The sequence below is a fragment of the Myotis lucifugus genome, unplaced genomic scaffold (genome assembly GCF_000147115.1).
Source record: "Myotis lucifugus unplaced genomic scaffold, Myoluc2.0 scaffold_41, whole genome shotgun sequence".
NCBI lineage: Eukaryota > Metazoa > Chordata > Mammalia > Chiroptera > Vespertilionidae > Myotis > Myotis lucifugus.
The window spans coordinates 2,698,028-2,715,764 of record NW_005871089.1 but is presented as its reverse complement, the minus strand read 5'-3'; the positions used below and the strand labels follow the sequence as shown (position 1 = coordinate 2,715,764).

General features: G+C 37.0%; 1 protein-coding gene, 1 non-coding gene and 1 pseudogene across 2 annotated transcripts in view; 2 read left to right on the top strand and 1 right to left on the bottom strand.

Moving 5' to 3' along the window:
• The window catches only part of MYO9A (myosin IXA), a 395,533-nt gene that overhangs the window by 158,417 nt on the left and 219,379 nt on the right, over window positions 1–17,737 (top strand). Inside the window, exons 9-11 of the mRNA XM_023753167.1 lie at window positions 2,418–2,507; window positions 6,693–6,809; window positions 11,395–11,529. Of these exons, the coding sequence (XP_023608935.1) occupies window positions 2,418–2,507; window positions 6,693–6,809; window positions 11,395–11,529 (342 nt within the window). The remainder of the gene's footprint in view (window positions 1–2,417; window positions 2,508–6,692; window positions 6,810–11,394; window positions 11,530–17,737) is intronic.
• Window positions 9,219–9,366, top strand: LOC111825832. The gene has a single exon (XR_002829029.1). It is a non-coding gene; the product is annotated as a small nucleolar RNA SNORA57 (small nucleolar RNA).
• LOC102422667 lies at window positions 17,063–17,310 on the bottom strand (annotated as a pseudogene).

Here is a 17,737-nt window from a genome sequence, read left to right as displayed (position 1 = left end):
CCAACCCCCCAATCGGCCCTACCCTGAGCGTGACTGAGGGTGGCATCGCAACCTCCCGATCCGCCCTGCTCTGTGCATGACGGGGCGGCGCCCCAACTCCCCAATCGGCCCTGCTCTGAGCCTGACCAGGGGCTGCACCTAGGGATTGGACGTGCCCTCTGCCACCCGGAAGCAGGCCTAAGCCAGCAGGTCGTTATCTCCCGAGGGGTCCCAGACTGCGAGAGGACACAGGCCGGGCTGGGGGACCCCCCCCCTCCCGACCCCCCCGAGTGCACAAATTTTTGTGCACCGGGCCTCTAGTTTTAAATATATCTGAAAGGATATGGTTTTATATTTAATCTTTGTTCATTTTTAGTTTTACTGTATTTTGTGAAAGTAATGTGCCTCAAATTGTTTTTACTTTTTGAAATTTGAGGATTGGGCAATAGAAGGTATATTTTTCAAAAGAAGGTAAATTTTCTTTCCTTTTTTTTTTTTTTTGGTTAATCCCCACTTGAGGCTATTTTCCCATTGATTTTTAGGGAGAGTAGAAGAGAGAGGGAAAGACAGAGTAACATCAGTGTGAGAGAAACACAGCGATTGGTTGCCTCCTGCACGAGCCCCTACCCAGGCTGGGGAGGAGCTTACAACCAAGGTACGTGCCCTTGACTGGAATTGAATCTGGGACCCTTTGGTCCGCAGGTCGATGCTCTATCCACTGAGCCAAACTGGCTAGGGCAAAAGAAGGTATATTTTCTTTATGGTGCAATCATATTTTAATAAAATGATTGATCTGTCATGAATTGCTGGTGTCAGGGTAATATCGTATTCTCTTGTTTTTATAACTCATTTCTCCTTGTAGTCTAATCTATTTTGCTTTATGTATTTTATATTATCTACATAAAATTTTATGAAAATTCTATATTGCCGAGACCGGTTTGTCTCAGTGGATAGAGCGTCGGACTGGGGACTGAAGGGTCCCGGGTTCGATTCCGGTCAGGGGCATGTGCCTTGGTTGCGGGCACATCCCCAGTAGGGGGTGTGCAGGGGGCGGCTGATCGATGTTTCTCTCTCATTGATGTTTCTGTCTCTCTATCCTTCTCCCTTCCTCTCTGTAAAGAGTCAATAAAATATATTAAAAAAAAAAAAAGAAAATTCTATATTATGTATGGATGCTTTATAAAATACCCTGTTTTACCATTTCATGCTCACCAGTGTGGTAAAAGTAAAAAGTCTGATAATACCAGGTATAGTCAAGGTTTGAAGAAATAGGAAACTCTCAGTGCTGCTGCTGAGAGAGCAGGTTGGTAAAAACTGTGTACAGGAGTTTGGCAATATCCTATAAAGCTGAAAATGTGTACACTACAACCTGGTAATTTCACTTTTAGGTATGTACTTCAGAGAAACTCTTGAAAGCATATGCAGGAATATTTACTGCAGTTTATTTTCTAATAGAGCAAAAATATAAGTGGTGTTAGTGCCTAAAAGTAGAATGGATCACATTGTGGTAATTGATATAGTTTTGTGCTATATAGCATTTAAAATGAACAAGCTTGATCTAAATTATCAAGAGTTATATCTCAAAAATAAATGGGAATATGATATACAGATAAAAGTTAAATTCACTTGACAGTATAAGATAATGTTTATGAAAACATGTAATATGTACTGTATGTATACATAAATAAACTGAAATGACACATAGCAAATTTATGATAGTATTGGCCTCTAGAGAGTGAGAACAAAGGAAGCATGAACTTTATCTTAAAGTTTATCATCTGTAAATAAAAATAAACAACTGAAACAAATTATTACCCATTGCAATGTTCCTGGAACTCAAGAAGTATTGTTACTGTTCAGTCCTTTTCTCCAGGTTAGGAGATTATGGTTGATCGTCTTAAAATGTTGTTTATACTATTTTATATTTTCCATATTCTGCACAATAAAACATGTTTCTCCATTATGATCAGAATGAAAACTTTAATTTAAAAAGACCCCTTTGATTTCTTTTTTTTTGGAGGTCTGGGAGTGGAGTCTATGGGACACATGTTTAAAAACATTTTAAAATAAAATTGATTTCAGAGATAGGAAGGGAGAGGGAGAGAGAGATAGAAACATGGAGGAGAGAAAAACATTGCTGCCTCCTGCATGCCCCCTACTGGGGATTGAGCCCGAAACCGGGCATGTGCCCTGACTGGGAATTGAACCTTCGACTTCCTGGTGCATGGGTCAATGCTCAACCACTGAGCAGAACCCGCAAGGTAGGACACTTACATTTCACTTTGGCCAATATTTAAAATTTTCCAGTGTATTGTCTTTCTTTTACTCTGTTGTCTACTATTTGCTAATCTTAATTTTTTTTCTATATGGCTTTTCAATAAATAATTCAAACCATTGTTATGAATCTTATATATTGAACTTACTTTTCTGTTGTACAGGTTAAAGAAGAGATGCTATTTGAAGCGTTAATTATGAGGAAGACTGTGACAGTGGGAGAAAAGCTTATTTTACCATACAGACTGGCAGAGGTATGAGTAGATTTTCTCTGGATCAAAGTACTCTGATAATTTTTAGAAGTTTGGGTTGTGTCATTTCTCTTAACACAAAATGAAAATAACAAGAAAAAATGTTGATTGAAATATTTCTGGGCCCTTGAAATTTGTGAACTTTCCATCAACTTGAAAACTTAAAGTTGAATGTGATTTAAGGAATTAGGCTTACATTTTTCTTAAAAGCTCTTAATCTATTCACCATTCTTAAGTTTCATATTAACTTAAGAGATGATAGATATAAGTATAAATGAGCAATATTTGACCCAATTGATTATTCCTTCTTTTTTTAAAGTATGTTTTTATTTATTTCAGAGAGGAAGGGAGAAGGAGAGAGAGAATCATTGATTGGATGCCTCCTGCACACCCCACACTGGGGTTCGAGCCCGCAACCGCAACCTGGGCATGTGCCTTGACTAGGGATTGAACCGTGACCTCCTGGTTCATAGATTGATGCTCAACCACTGAGGCAGTTTCTTATCTTTTGGTATTTCAGACTCTCCTGGTTTATTTTTTCAGTTTTTATTTTTGTCTGTTTGCTTTTTTTTTTCTTTCGTTCTGACCTCTGAAAGATGGAATGCCCTATGACACAATCTTTATCTTTTCCTCTCTGTATTCTTTATCTAGATTATTTTACCCAGTCCTATGACTTTAAATATAATCTGTACAGTAAGGCTTCCAGGTGAGATTTATTGCTATAGTGAACCATTGTTGTTGTACTATCCAGGTGTATAGAAGTAAGAAACTACTGAAAATCTGATTATTTTTAATGTAATTATGAAAGTGATAAGAAATGAAACCCTATGAGAGTTATAAAAATAGGACAGCAATATGAGATTAGAAGACACAAGGGTGGGGAAATAATGATTGAACTGTAGAGAATGCTTTATGGGCTGATGTTGATCCATTTATCCCACTTTTTGGGTCCCCCCCAACTGTACCTACAAGTCTACATATTTTCATTATGTCATGTATCTTATGTCATATTTTATAATGTCCACCTTTGAGAACTTTTTTCTTAATAGCAGAAAAAGCCAACCTGTTTTTGGTAAGGTTTCATTGCTTTTGTATTTTCTTTAACAACTTTTTTCATTATAAAGCATTTTAACTTTAAATTTAGTTTTCTGAGATTATATTTATAGCCTCTGCTTTATTTTTTATTTATATTTATTTAGGGTATTTGTTTAGAAATGTGTGCTTAGAAATGTGCTAGGCATTAGGTATAAATGAGGAGCAGTCCTTAAGGCTTTTAGTATTTCATCTGAAGATAAATGGAAGTTTCCAAATAAATCTTCACTCTGGCAGCAGTGTGAAGAGTTATTTGGAAATGATTATATTAGTTTTGTGTAGCTGTGTAACAGACTTAGCCACTTAATACAATTTTATTATCTGACAGTTTCCAAAATCATGTCTGGGCACAGGTTAGGTGGGTACTCTGCTCAGGGTTTCACCAGGTTGAAGTCAAGATGTATGTCAGGGCTGTGTTCTCATCTGAGACTCAACATCTGCTTTCAAGTTCACAGGTTGTCAACAGGATTCAGTTTGTTGCAGTTGTAGGACTGAGACCCTGAATTTCTTGTTGGCTGTCAAGAGCCATTCTCAGCAGCTAGAGTCCTGTTCACAACATAGCAGTTTGCTTCTTCAACGCCAGCAGGAGAATTTCTAATGAAAGAAATCAGTTTCTTTTAAGAGTTTTCTCTGATTAAGTCAGTTCTATCCAGGATGATCTTCCTATGATTAAGTAAAAAAATAAAAAATAAAAAAAATCAGCTGATTTGGGGCCATAATGAAATCTTTAAAATCTCTTCATCTTTGTCATATAATATATGACAGTTAGTGCAATGAAATCCATCATAGTTACAGTCTTGCTCACACTTAGGTTCTGTACGTGTGATATAGAACATGTACAGCAGGAGATGGGAATCTTGGGGATCATTTTAGGATTAGGAAACAAGGCAAGAGTGAATATAGAAAGATTAATTTGGAGGCTATATTAGTACTGAGGAGAAAGGTGTTTGCTGCTTTGTCTAGAATGGTAAGATACTTGTAGGGACAAATCATTATAGTTAAAATGAAAGAAATTTAGATGGTGAAACCAACAGGATCTGTCAATGATTTGCTAAATGGGAGGCAAGGAGGAAGAAATAATGTCAAGGATGAATCCTAATTTTATGGTTCACACAACTATTAAGAATATTGGTATTATTCAGTGAGATAGGAAACACTAAATGAGATCTTGTTTGTGTGGGAAAATATTAATTGATATTGGGCTTATTGAGATTAAGCTGTGATAGGCAGGACTGCATTTCAAAAAATAGGGGCTGAAAGTATAATATTGGGAGTTGTGGGGTTAATAAGTATTGGTATACTTTGGTAAATCTGGATTCTATTTAACTACATTTTATGAAAATAGTATCTAACTCTAAACCATAAATAGGTGGGTCTTAGTTTTTAATTTAATATGAAGGTCAGTCTTTTAACTAAAAAATTAACCCATTTATATTTAATGGGTTGAAATAACCAATATTTTGTCTTCTCTTTTTTTTTGTATCTTGCTTGTTTATTTAGATTTAAAATGTTTTACTTTTGCTGAATATGATCAAATTATCTTTATTCCCTTTTCTCCTCTGGGAAAAATAGAATGGCAATTCTTTCTAGATATTCTATTGTTATTTTATTAGTATTTTAAAGATACTCTGTTGATAACTTGCATAAGTATAGAATTCTAGGGACACATTCCTTTTACTCTGAGAACTTGTAAATATTTTCCAATTATTTTCAAATTGATAATGTTAAAGATAGAGAATTTGATACCTGTCTTCTCTTTGGTAGTAGTTTTTAGGTAGCAGTAATATTTTTGGCTAGAACTTGAAGCTTTCTTTTTTTTTCAACTGAAATTCAGAAATTCCGTTATCATCTGTATGATATCTATTTTGCAAATATGTAAGCTGTAGCCTAAGAGTTTAAATAATTTGACTAAGGTCACACAACTAGAATAAGTAGAGAATTTGGTATTGGAAGGTAGTCGAGCTATTAATCATTACTCTTTACTTCCTCTAAACTACAGAACTGAATATAAATGTGTACCTGAATATACAATCTTCAAAATAAGTCCCTAGGTGATAACTATATAAATAATTGTATTCTAAGTGCTAGGACTCAAGATTATCTAAGACATATGTCCCCCCCCTTTAGGTTGTAGTACTTTTTTTTATTTTGAAAAAAATATGTTTTTATTGATTTTTTTTTTTTGAGAGAGAGAGAAGGGGACAGGGGTAGAGAAATAGAAGCATTGATGAGAGAGAAGCATCATCAATTGGTTGTCTCCTGTACACTCCATACTGGGGATGGAGCCCACAACCTAGACTTGAACCAGTCACCTCTTGGTTCATGGGTTGATACTCAACCACTGAGCCACACTGGCTGGGTGGTTGTAGTACTTTTAAAATGTTGAATTTTCTTTAACTAGTAGACTTTGTGTTTTAGAACAATTTCAGATTTACAGAAAAATTGAGCAGTTAGTCTAGAGTTTCCATAAACTGGGAAAGTTTGAAATGAGGGAAAAATAAATTGTATAACTCCGTAATGAAAGAATTGTTACTCTGTGTAGGGATGGAGAAATTCTAGAAGTTACTCTTGATGACAAGCTGACGATAACCAGGAATGTAGCTGTAGTAATATGGTTATGTTTTAAGAATCTGACTGGGATCCTGCACATAATTGATGGCCTTTTTGCTAACAGATTTATTGCTTTGCTTGGAATACTCTTCCTCACTTTAGATGGCAAGGTTATTTATTTGTAAACTTCCTGTTATACCTTCTTTACCGGGTGGAAAAAAATGTGTGTGTATATATATACATACACACATACACATACATTAATTTTCAGTAAAACTATTTTGAACTGAATAACCTTCATTTTTCCTTATTTTTCAAGACAGTTTTAGCCTAGATTCTTTGAGTTGGACTAAATCAATGAATGTATATAGAAAACTTATAGCTTATTATAATTAGAGGTATTTATATTGAGAGAAAACTTAATTTTGAATTCATGCTAGTAAACTTTTTTTCTTTAATGAGAGCAAAACACACTTTGTTATAATATCTTAGTTAGATTATTGCTAATTTCACTTGTATTCGTAACCCTTTCTTTTTTTTTTTCAGGCTGTGACAGTGAGGAATTCCATGGCTAAGTCTTTATATAGTGCCCTATTTGACTGGATAGTTTTTCGGATTAATCATGCACTTCTGAATAGTAAAGATTTGGAGCAAAATACCAAGGTAGACATACATAAATTATATATTTTTACTAGAAAACGGTTTTAATAAAATGGTTAATACATTAAATTTAAAAAGACAGAGTTATGTAAAAGTCATAAGTAAGAGTCATCTTTTATTTCTATTCCCTGCTGTTTTCTTCCTTATTTCTGTTTTTATTATCCTGTGTAGAGGAGGTGTTAATCTGTGTCTTTTTTCTTATGTACTTACATTCCTATAAATGTGCATATAGAGTTGCTTTTAAACATAAAAATACAATTATGATATTGTCATTGTAAGAAATGTCCTAACCTGTTGTGGATTTCTATGAGCTAATTTGAGCCAAACTGACAATATATACTGGAGAGCAGCAGGATCTCAAGTACTGTGGAGAATAATATTTTTTGCAGTTTCTTTTATGCATTTGAAATTAGGAGGGAACTTAGGAAGATTACCTAAAGGTGGGAGGAGCCAACAGAATAGTTAAGATTATGTGCTCTCTTGAGAGTTAATACCACCTTCGAGGGTTATTGCTTCTGTTTTTTCAAAGGTGTGTTAACCTAGATGCACTGGAACAGTGGACATGGCTGGCTTAAAGCTTTTCACCAAAGAGGTTGTAGGCCTGGGACATGACTACCCACAATGAACTGCCTAGTTAGGAATTCATGAGAAGATCACCCTGTGAGGTTACTTCCCACAGAACCCCCCATTTTGTCCACATTATCTATATTGCGTCTATGTATGTGTTTTTTTAAACCTAGCATGTCTTGAAATATAGCTATACCTCATTGTTTTATTTTTATTTTTTTAAATATATTTTTATTGATTTCAGAGAGGAAGGGAGAGGAAGAGAGAGATAGAAACATCAATGATGAGAGGGAATCATTGATTGGCTGCCTTCTGCATGCTGGACCGAGCCCACAACCCAGGCATGTGCCCTTGACCGAATTGAACCTGGGACCCTTCGGTCCGCAGACCGATGCTCTATCCACTGAGCCAAACCAGCCAGGGCCTCATTGTTTTATTTTTATTGAATTTATTATGGTGACATTGGTTAATAAAATTATAAGGTTTCAGGTGTGCAATTCTATAATACATCCTGTGTATATTTATTCTGTTTACCACCACACATCAAGTCCCCTTCCATCACCATTTATCCCCCCCTTAAACCCTCTTTTACCTCCTCTATCCTCCTTTTTCTTTGGCAATCACCATAGTGTTGTCTGTGTCTATGAATTGTTGTTTTGTTTTGTTTTTTATTAATCCCTTCACCTTTTTCACCTGGCCCCTAAACCCCCCTCCCTCTGACAGTTTTCAGTCTGTTCTCTGTACCAATGTGTACCTCATTTTTATCAACTTTGTAATATATAGTTTGGATGTGTACCATAAATTCCCCCATTAAAAATATATTACATTTTTTATTGTTAAATAATAATGTAACAAATATTCTTTGCATACATTTCTCTAGGACAAAATCCTCAAAATGAATTGCTGGATTCAAAGATATATATGTTTAAAATTTTGGTAGATGCTGCTAAATTGCTTTTCAAAAAAATACTACACTTCCACCAGTAGTGCATAAAAGTGCTTATTTCCCTGCTACACCTTTAGTCACATTGGATATTCTCAGAATTTCCATTAGGCTAATCTGACAAGGAAGATAGTTCATTTTGTTGTCAATGTTTATGATAGATGAAAGGTGAGCATCTCATGTTTTCTCTGTTTTATTTCTTTTCTTTATTTCTTTATATATTTTTCCTATTTTTGTTGTTCATTTTATCTTTTTGTTACTCCTTTTTAGGAGTCATTGTGGATATTGCAGAGATTTATAGTTTGACGTACATTGCAAACATTTTCTCTTTACTTTAAAGATTTGTTTATGTTGTGTTTTTTGAAGTCCTTATGTTTTAAATTTTTGTACAGTTCTGTCATTCTTTTCTTTTATTGTCCTGGACTTTATTTATTTATTAATTTATTTAACATTGGAAGTCCTCTTCCAGCCCAAATTATAAAATATTTATTCTCATACATTTAGAATATAATTTTTTATATTCAGACCTTTTTTCCAATTGGAATTTACTTTTAACATGGCAGATTTTTGATACTTAATTTTAATAACTTCAATTTCATTTCCTAACAACTTTTTTTAAAAATATATCTTATTGATTTTTTTACAGAGAGGAAGGGAGAGGGATAGACAGAAACATCGATGAGAGAGAAACATCGATGAGAGAGAAACATCGATCAGCTGCCTCCTGCACACTCCCTACTGGGATGTGCCCGCAACCAAGGTACATGCCCTTGACCGGAATCGAACCTGGGACCCTTGAGTCTGCAGGCCGACGCTCTATCCACTGAACCAAACTGGTTAGGGCAACTTTTATGGAATGAATAGTCTACCTTTTCAGGCTGATTAGAAATGTCATCTTTAATCCTCCTCTTCCTGGGGAGATCAGGTGTGTTGTCTCTGTCCCTATAATGTACTGAGGCAGAAGGACAGGGCACCAGCCCCCTTGGGGTCATGTCTTTGGTGCTGGTGGCTTCCAGTCTGCAGGTTCTATCCTCAAGCTCTGGGACACAGGGAAAAGATAAAAGAAATGTCATCTTTATTACTTAATTTGATTATTTTAAATGTAAAATTGCTTTTATATGAACTTTTCAGGCTTTATGTGAGCCCACAGAATATTAATTTTAAATGTAATCCAACTTACCAAATTAACTTATTTTTGAAGGTCATTATTTTCATAAGGGCTTAGAATTAGTCAACAGAATTAATCAAACAAAATACTTTCTTTTTTTAAAACATATATTTTATTGATTTTTTACAGAGAGGAAGGGAGAGGGACAGAGAGTTAGAAACATCGATGAGAGAGAAACATTGACTAGCTGCCTCCTGCACACCCCCTACTGGGGATGTGCCTGCAACCAAGGTACATGCCCTTGACCGGAATCGAACCTGGGACCCTTGAGTCTGCAGGCTGACGCTCTATCCACTGAGCCAAACTGGTTAGGGCCAAACAAAATACTTTCATTTTGGGGGTTTGAGGGGACAGTAGGAAGTAGATCTGAATTTTATTGATTTAGGTACTTATGGAAAACAAAATACTCTTTTTTTAAAATTTTTTTAAAAATATATTTTATTGATTTTTTACAGAGAGGAAGGGAGAGGGTTAGAGAGTTAGAAACATTGATGAGAGAGAAACATTGACTAGCTGCCTCCTGCACACCCCCTACTGGGGATGTGCCCGCAACCAAGGTACATGCCCTTTCAGTCTGCAGGCCAATGCTCTATCCACTGAGCCAAACCGGTTAGGGCAAACAAAATACTCTTAATGGAAACTTTAAAAATACCTCTCACTATCACTCATTACATCATTTTGCCTAGTATCACTCTTAGCACCAGTGGAGAAAAATTATTTTCATTTAACCAAAATTGTCATACAACTGTATTTCAAGAATGAGGTGGAGTGGTGAGAAGAATGTTGGTATGGGGGTATTAGAGTTAAATCCCTATCATCCATAGTAAGTAGTTAGAAGATAATTTCTATAAGTGAAATATCAAGAAATAGAAAAATAAGCACTTGTATACTATACTATACTATTCTATACTATACTATACTATACTATACTATACTATACTATACTATACTATACTATACTATTCCATACCAAACAGCTCAACAATTTGAGTGTTGTTGATATTAGGGTGCAGAAATTGAGGATGAAGAATATATTGTTTTTTTGTTATAATCCTTTTAGAACTATTTAACATTATAATCCTTGTACAATGTTTTTTTTTAATCCTCACCCGAGGATATTTTTTCCATTGACTTTTAGAGAGAGTGGAAGGGAGAGGGAGAGACAGAGAGAAACATCGATTGGTTGCCTCCCGCCCCTGTCTAGGGGCTGGGAGCCTGCAACCGAGGTACGTGCCCTTGACCGGAATCGAACCCGGGACCTTTCAGTCCGCAGGCCAATGCTCTATCCACTGAGCCAAACCGGCTAGGGCCACAATGTTTTTTGTTTTGTTTTTTATAAAAAATTTAAAAATTTTTAACTTCAAGAAACCACATATTCTGATAGTCAGTTTTATTTCTAGCTTGCACAAGGCTGATTAAACATCCTTGTTAGCTTGGTTTTTAAAGCAGGATTCTATTGGAATATGGAAGTCAAAGTAGGAAAAATTGCATGGCCCTCTTGGTATAAAAACAAGGCATAGCCAGTAGTGACCTAGTAGTACTTAAGTAATTTTTTGAATTCCCCATAGCCTGTTATTTCCATTCTCTTGTCTCTTGGAGTTGAGGAATTTCTGAGATTGAGATAACTGGCCAGTGTCCCTGCTTTGTACATTTCTGTATAATAATCAGTGGGTTACGTGTGTTAAAATTTTGGATTAAAAAAAATAATTAGGATAAAAAGAAAAAGATGAAACTAAAGAGAACTAAAATGCTTTTTATTTATGGTATAATTTGGTTCAACATTGGCCCCCAAAACCTACTCTCCAGTGCTGAAAAAGAACTTTGAGCATTTTGTTTCTTACTGTAAATATTATTTATGAAATAAATTTGAGCATCATTTTTTCAACCATAATTTTTTTCCTGCTTTGTAGACTTTGTCAATTGGTGTTCTTGATATTTTTGGCTTTGAAGATTATGAAAATAATAGCTTTGAACAGTTCTGCATTAATTTTGCTAATGAACGTTTACAACACTACTTTAATCAGCATATCTTTAAACTGGAGCAGGTGAGTACCTAAGTGCATGTATGTTTGCCCCCCCGCCACTCCTTCATTCCCCATCTTCACATACACACATATAAATTTTTGATTCATAGTCATGATAAGCATTTAAAAAATATTTTTATTGATTTCAGAGAGGAAGGGAGAGAGAGAGAGAGAGAGAGAGAGAGAGAGAGAGCGAGAGAGAGAGAGACATACCAAAGATGAGAAAGAATCATTGATTGGCTGCCTCCTATAGGCCCCACACTGGGGATGGAGCCTGCAACCTGGGGGCATGTACCCTAACTAGGAATCGAACTGTGACCTCCTGATTCATAGGTTAACACTCAACCACTGAGCCATGATGGCTGGGCCATGATAAGCATTTTAAGTCTTATATTTGCAATACAGATATTGAAGTCTTCATATTAATGTAAGCAAATGATATGTCAGACCATAGGTTTTTAGATATATCATACAGGGTTTTGTTGTTTTTTTAATAGGACCCAAGTAGATTCAGTACTATGCATTTGAGTGCACCTTTGAATGAAAATTGGGTGGGTTTGTTTTGAGTTTCTATCAGTGTTACTGATTTTTAATTAGTTACATGGGCTTGGTCACATGCTAAGTATGCTTATTTGATTGCTTTGGTCTCTTCGTTCCAGAATGGGATATAGGAGCTTATTAATGGAATCTCGAATCAACTCATAGTATGGATATAGGAAACAGGACAGTATAGAGAGAAAAAAATGGGTAACTAGATATTTTCTATGAAAAGCTCAAATTGACTTAGTGTAGGAAGAGTGAGCCATTAATTTCCATAATAAATCTTAGGTTAAATGCAGGGTCAAAGAAAATGTGGGGTCTTCCTCCAAGCCAAGTTTGAGGTCAGTAGCAAGTTGAGATTGTAGCATTTTTTTTCAGTTTATGTATGTGGACATAAGCAGAAGCAGGACTTACATTTGACTCAAGGGAAATGGTAAAGAAATGAAATGAACAACCCTGGCTGGGTAGCTCAGTTGGTTAGATTGTATCATCCCGATACACTAGGGTTTTGAGTTCATTCTCTCTCTCTCTCTCCCCACCCCCCCCCACTCTTCCTCTCCCTCTCTGTTTCTCCCTTCCTTCCTCCCTCTCTCATATTAATAATTTAAAAAAATGAAATGACCAGAAAGACCACAACAGTCTATAAAACAGAAAAAAGAAAAAAAGATCTTTTTTATCATTGTTGCCCTCTATCCTACCTCTATTTTGCTTAAAGGGTTATAAGGACTGATTAACAGTTGCACAAGCAACATTGGTCTGGTCATTTTGAATGCTTGAAGTTCTTATACACATGACTTTTTAGCTAGACTCTTTGATAGAGCTATTAAAAGATAGTATTGACTGACAATAAGATGGCAGCGTAGGTAAACGCCTGTAGTCTCCACCTCCCACAACCACATCAAAATTACAACTAAAATACAGAATAACCATCATCCAGAACCACTGGAAAACTTGTTGAATGGAAGTTCTACGACTAGAGAAGTAAAGAAGAAAGCACACTGAGACTGATAGGAGGTGCAGAGGCATGGAATGGGCTGGTGGGGCACCCACATGTGCCACTTCTTTAATCTGTGGAGGCCGCCCAGAAGATCAAGGGATCCCAGCCCCACACCAGACCCACAGCCCAGGGTCCCAGAGCTGGGAAAAGAAATCCCTATGGGCAGTAAGAACTACAGCTGTAAAAACCAGTGTGGATTGGGGCTCAGTGACACAGAGGCTGCTGGAGACCCAGCTGTTCCTCTTAAAAGTCCAGCACCACGAACTGAATTTACAAGGTCCCGCTTCCTCTGAGCTCTAGCACCAGAGTGAGGCTTTGAGGGACACAGACATATACGAGGAAGAACTGGATGGTCTCGCATGGGGCAGGAACTCGAGGGTGGCTTTCTCCCAGATGGAGGTGCTCACAGGGATCATTGTTCCTATGCTGGGACCTCCCCTGTCCCAGGGCTGACTGGCAGCCATTTTTGTTTGCTCCACCCTGGTGATTCACTAAGACCCCGCCTCATCCAATTTACAACCCCACCCAAGCTGTGTGCAGCGGCTATGAATGGCCTGTTCTTGCTCAGGCTAAAATCTCTCAAATAAACTGCAGCTGGGTCAAGGAGCCCCAAATCTATCAATAAAAGGCCCAAGACCTGGCACCAGCACCGGTCTGCCTTGCTTCATAGCTGGGCCTCATCTGGGCAGTTCCAAACTGGATACAAAGGAGGAATCTGCAAATCTCTCTGTATCTCCTGCTGGGTGGCCCCAGACAATGACTGACTTTGCACCTCCCTGGAGACCCAAGGGCCAGTGTACTATCCAGTGGTCAGTGTGAGACCATACCAGATTACAACTCTACACATCCATAAGTGACACACTCAAGGGGAAGACTCAGTGAGCACCAAAGCCCCATTGAAGCAAGTCCTGCTCCATTGAAGCAAGTCTCCTGCACAGCAGCTCTCCCACTGTAGTTGCAGCTAGTCTTCATAGCCAGTTGGCCTGGAGGTCAGTTCCTACCAGTGACAACAACAGCAGTCAAGTCTCAACTACAACAAGACTGTGCTCACAGCCCACAAAGGGGTGCACCTACAGCTCCCAGCTCAGGTGACTGGGGAGGCTGAGCCACTGGGCCCTATAGAGCACCTACTATACAAAGCCACTTTACCAACTCAAGGAGACTTAGCAGCTCTACCCAATACATAGAAACAAACACAGGGAAGCAGCCAAAATGCAGAGACAAAGAAACAAATGAGAGAAATGGAAGAAAGCAAACTATTGAATATGGAGTTTAAAACCACAGTTACAAGGTTACTCAAGAGTCTTCTAGAAATCTCCAGAAGAATGGAAAAGGACCAATCAGAAATTAAGCATACACTGACTGAAATAAAGAATGATATACAGGGATTCAGCTGTAGAGTAGAGGATTCTGAGAATCAAATCAACGATTTGAAATATGAGGAAGCAAGAAACACCCATCCAGAAGAGCAAAAGAAAAAAGAATCCAAAAATATGAAGATAGTGTAAGGAGTCTCTGGGACAACTTCAAGTTACCAGCATTCACATTATGGGGGTGCCAGAAGAAGAGAGAGAGCAAGATATTGAAAGCCTATCTGAAGAAGTAATGACAGAAAACTTCCCCTACCTGGTGAAAGAAATAGACTTACAAGTCCAGGAAGCACAGAGAGTCTCAAATAAGAGGAATCCAAAGAGGACCACATCATAATTAAAATGCCAAGGGCAAAAGACAAAGAGAGAATCTTAAAAGCAGCAAGAGAAATGCCCTTACAACTGTCAGGTGATTTCTCAATAGAAACTATGCAGGCCAGAAGGGAGTGGCAAGAAATATTCAAAGTGATGAATAACAAGGACCTACAAGCAAGAATACTCTACCCAGCAAAGCTATAATTTAGAATTGAAGGTCAGATAAAGAGCTTCACAGATAAGAAAAAGCTAAAGGAGTTCATCACCACCAAACCAATATTATATGAAAGGTTGAAGGGTATTCTTTAAGAAGAGAAAGAAGAAGAAAAAGAGAGTGTTCAAAAATATGAACAAAATGGCAACAATTACATAGCTATCAACAATTGAATATAAAAATCAAACTAATAAGAAATCTAATGAACAGAATAAACTGGTGAATAAAATAGGATCAGAGGCATGGAAATGGAACAGACTGATGATTCTCAGAAGTAAGGGGGGCAGGGGGTATGGGAAGAAATTAAACAAAGGTCTTATATACATGTATGCATTACCTATGGACACAGGCAGTAGGTTGGCAAAGGCATGGGGCTAGGTGGGAACCACGTGGAGGGGGGCATTGAGGGGAAAAAAGAGGGACATCTGTAATAATCTTAACAATAAAGATTTTTTTTAAAAAAAAGATGGTATTAATATTACACCCTGGCTGATGTTTCTCAGTGGTTAGAGCGCTGGCCTGCACACTGAAGGGTGGTGGGTTTTATTCCCAGTCAAGGGCACATACATGGGTTGGCAGGTTTGATCCCTGGCCCTGGTCCAGGCACATGCGGGAGACAACCAATCAATGTGCTCTTTCACAGCAGTCTCTCTCTCTCTCTCTCTCTCTCTCTCTCTCTCTCTCTCTCTCTCTCTGTCTTTCTCTCTGTCTCTCTCTTTCTGTTTCTCTCTGTGTCTCTTTCTCCTCTCTTCCCACTCTCTCTAAAAATCAATGGAAAAAATATCCTGAGGTGAGGATTAACAACAAAAAGATAGTATTGTTTGTTATAATAGCAGCTAGCATAATGTAGTGCCTACTATTTCTTAGGCAGGTCCTATTATTTTTATTCTAGTTTTACAGGTGATGCCTAAAGAAAGTATTCAGTCCTTAAGACTCTAGTTCCATAATTTTTGCTTTTAATCAAAAGCTTAGCTGGGATTGGTCTCTTAACAGTCCAGTGTTCTTTTAACTAGCTCATGCCAAGTTAGTATTTTTATCTCTTGCAAATGGCTATATGTGTTGGGGGGTGGGGGCGAAGGATTGCATGTAGTTGATGTGTTCTGTACTTTAAAAAGCAAAGCACCACTTGCTCTGTGGATCATTAAACAGAAGACTGGTGCCGGCTGGTGTGGTTCAGTGGTTGAGCATTGACCTATGAGCCAGCAGGTCACGGTTCGATTCCTGGTCAGGGAACATGCCAGGTTGCAGGCTCGATCCCCAGTGTGGGGCATGCAGGAGGCATCTGATTAACGATTCTCTCTCATCATTGATGTTTCTGTCTTTCTCTCTCTCTTCCTTCCTCTCTGCAATCAATGAAAAAGTATATATCTATTTAAAAAGAGAAAACAACCAGAAGATTGGTTAAGTTGTTTTTGAAGAAGACATTTATTCTGTTATTGTGAACTGAAATTATTCTTACCTTTTCTAGAAGTCTAGATTAGACATGGGAGAGCCACAAGAAATGTCTTACCTAAAAACATCTATAAAATAAAACCTTAGAGTTCATGGAAATGTGTTCATAACTACTTGGGGTGGGTGATTCTCATTGATTTGCTACTATGAATATCATAAGTTTGGGTAATGTGTTGGAACTATGGATCAGAAGGCTTAGATTCTAAGGCATATCTCTATTTTTTTTCAAGTCTCAGTATTCTCTTTTGTAATTTGTGATATAATGTAATTGTGTTTCAATGTTACTTCTGGAAAGTTTAGAAACCTTACACCTATTTGCCATCTCATCTATTTTATTCTTTCTCTCCTCAAGTTTTTCTCTTAAAATGGATTTGCTGGGATTATTTATCAGTGGTACCTGGTATGAGATGGGTACCCAGTGATTATTTGTTAAATTCAATTGAATACAGATCAGTTAAGGAGATACAATTTTTGAAAATGGAGATAAAAATAGTAAAGTATAAAATCTTCTTTGGGAGAAAACATCTTGAAAATCTTGATTACGGAAGTTCACCTTTACATTTTTTTCTTTTGAACTGAACAGAAAACAATCTTTATAATAGACACCTAAATACAATATGGTTTTTAAAATGAAATCATGTGTATATAGTTGTATTCATAAAGATAAGTATACTCATCAAAACTATACAACAATAACAGCAAATCCAAATGCAAACAAAGATATTCTTCTGAATTCCGTTTCATCGAGCATCAAAAACCACCAATCTTTTAGTCCTTCTTGTACATTATTCTGTATCCTCATTCTCTGCATCTGATTGGATCCCTGGATTTTATTTCATTTCTGCGTGACATCCTCCACAGATATATATCATTGGCTGCTGCTTTGGGGTTTGGAATTCCTTCTGCGTGTCCATTGTTAATCCTTAGCACCGACACACTCCTCTCACCTCACCTTTACATTTTGTTCAAAAGTAGTACATAGGCACACAGGATGTAGTATTGTTATGTAGGATAGTAAATGCTATAATTAGATATAAGGTAAAGTAGTGATATAAAGAATGAAGTTGATTAGAACTTCCTGAAAGTCTGCAAAGATTTCCCAGGGATGATTCTGGAACATAGTTTTTAATGGAAGGTTGAGTTTACCAGATTGTCAATGGGGAAAATATATTTTAAACAAAAGGTAACAATTTCCTTAAAACTTTGATATAAAATGACATAGCACTTTTGATGAACTGAATCAGTGTAGCTAAAATATAGGGTATAAAATAAAGAATGCAGGCAGGAAGAAAGGTAAGTTTGATGAAATAGCCTAAGGTCAGATAGTTGTGAGTCGTATAT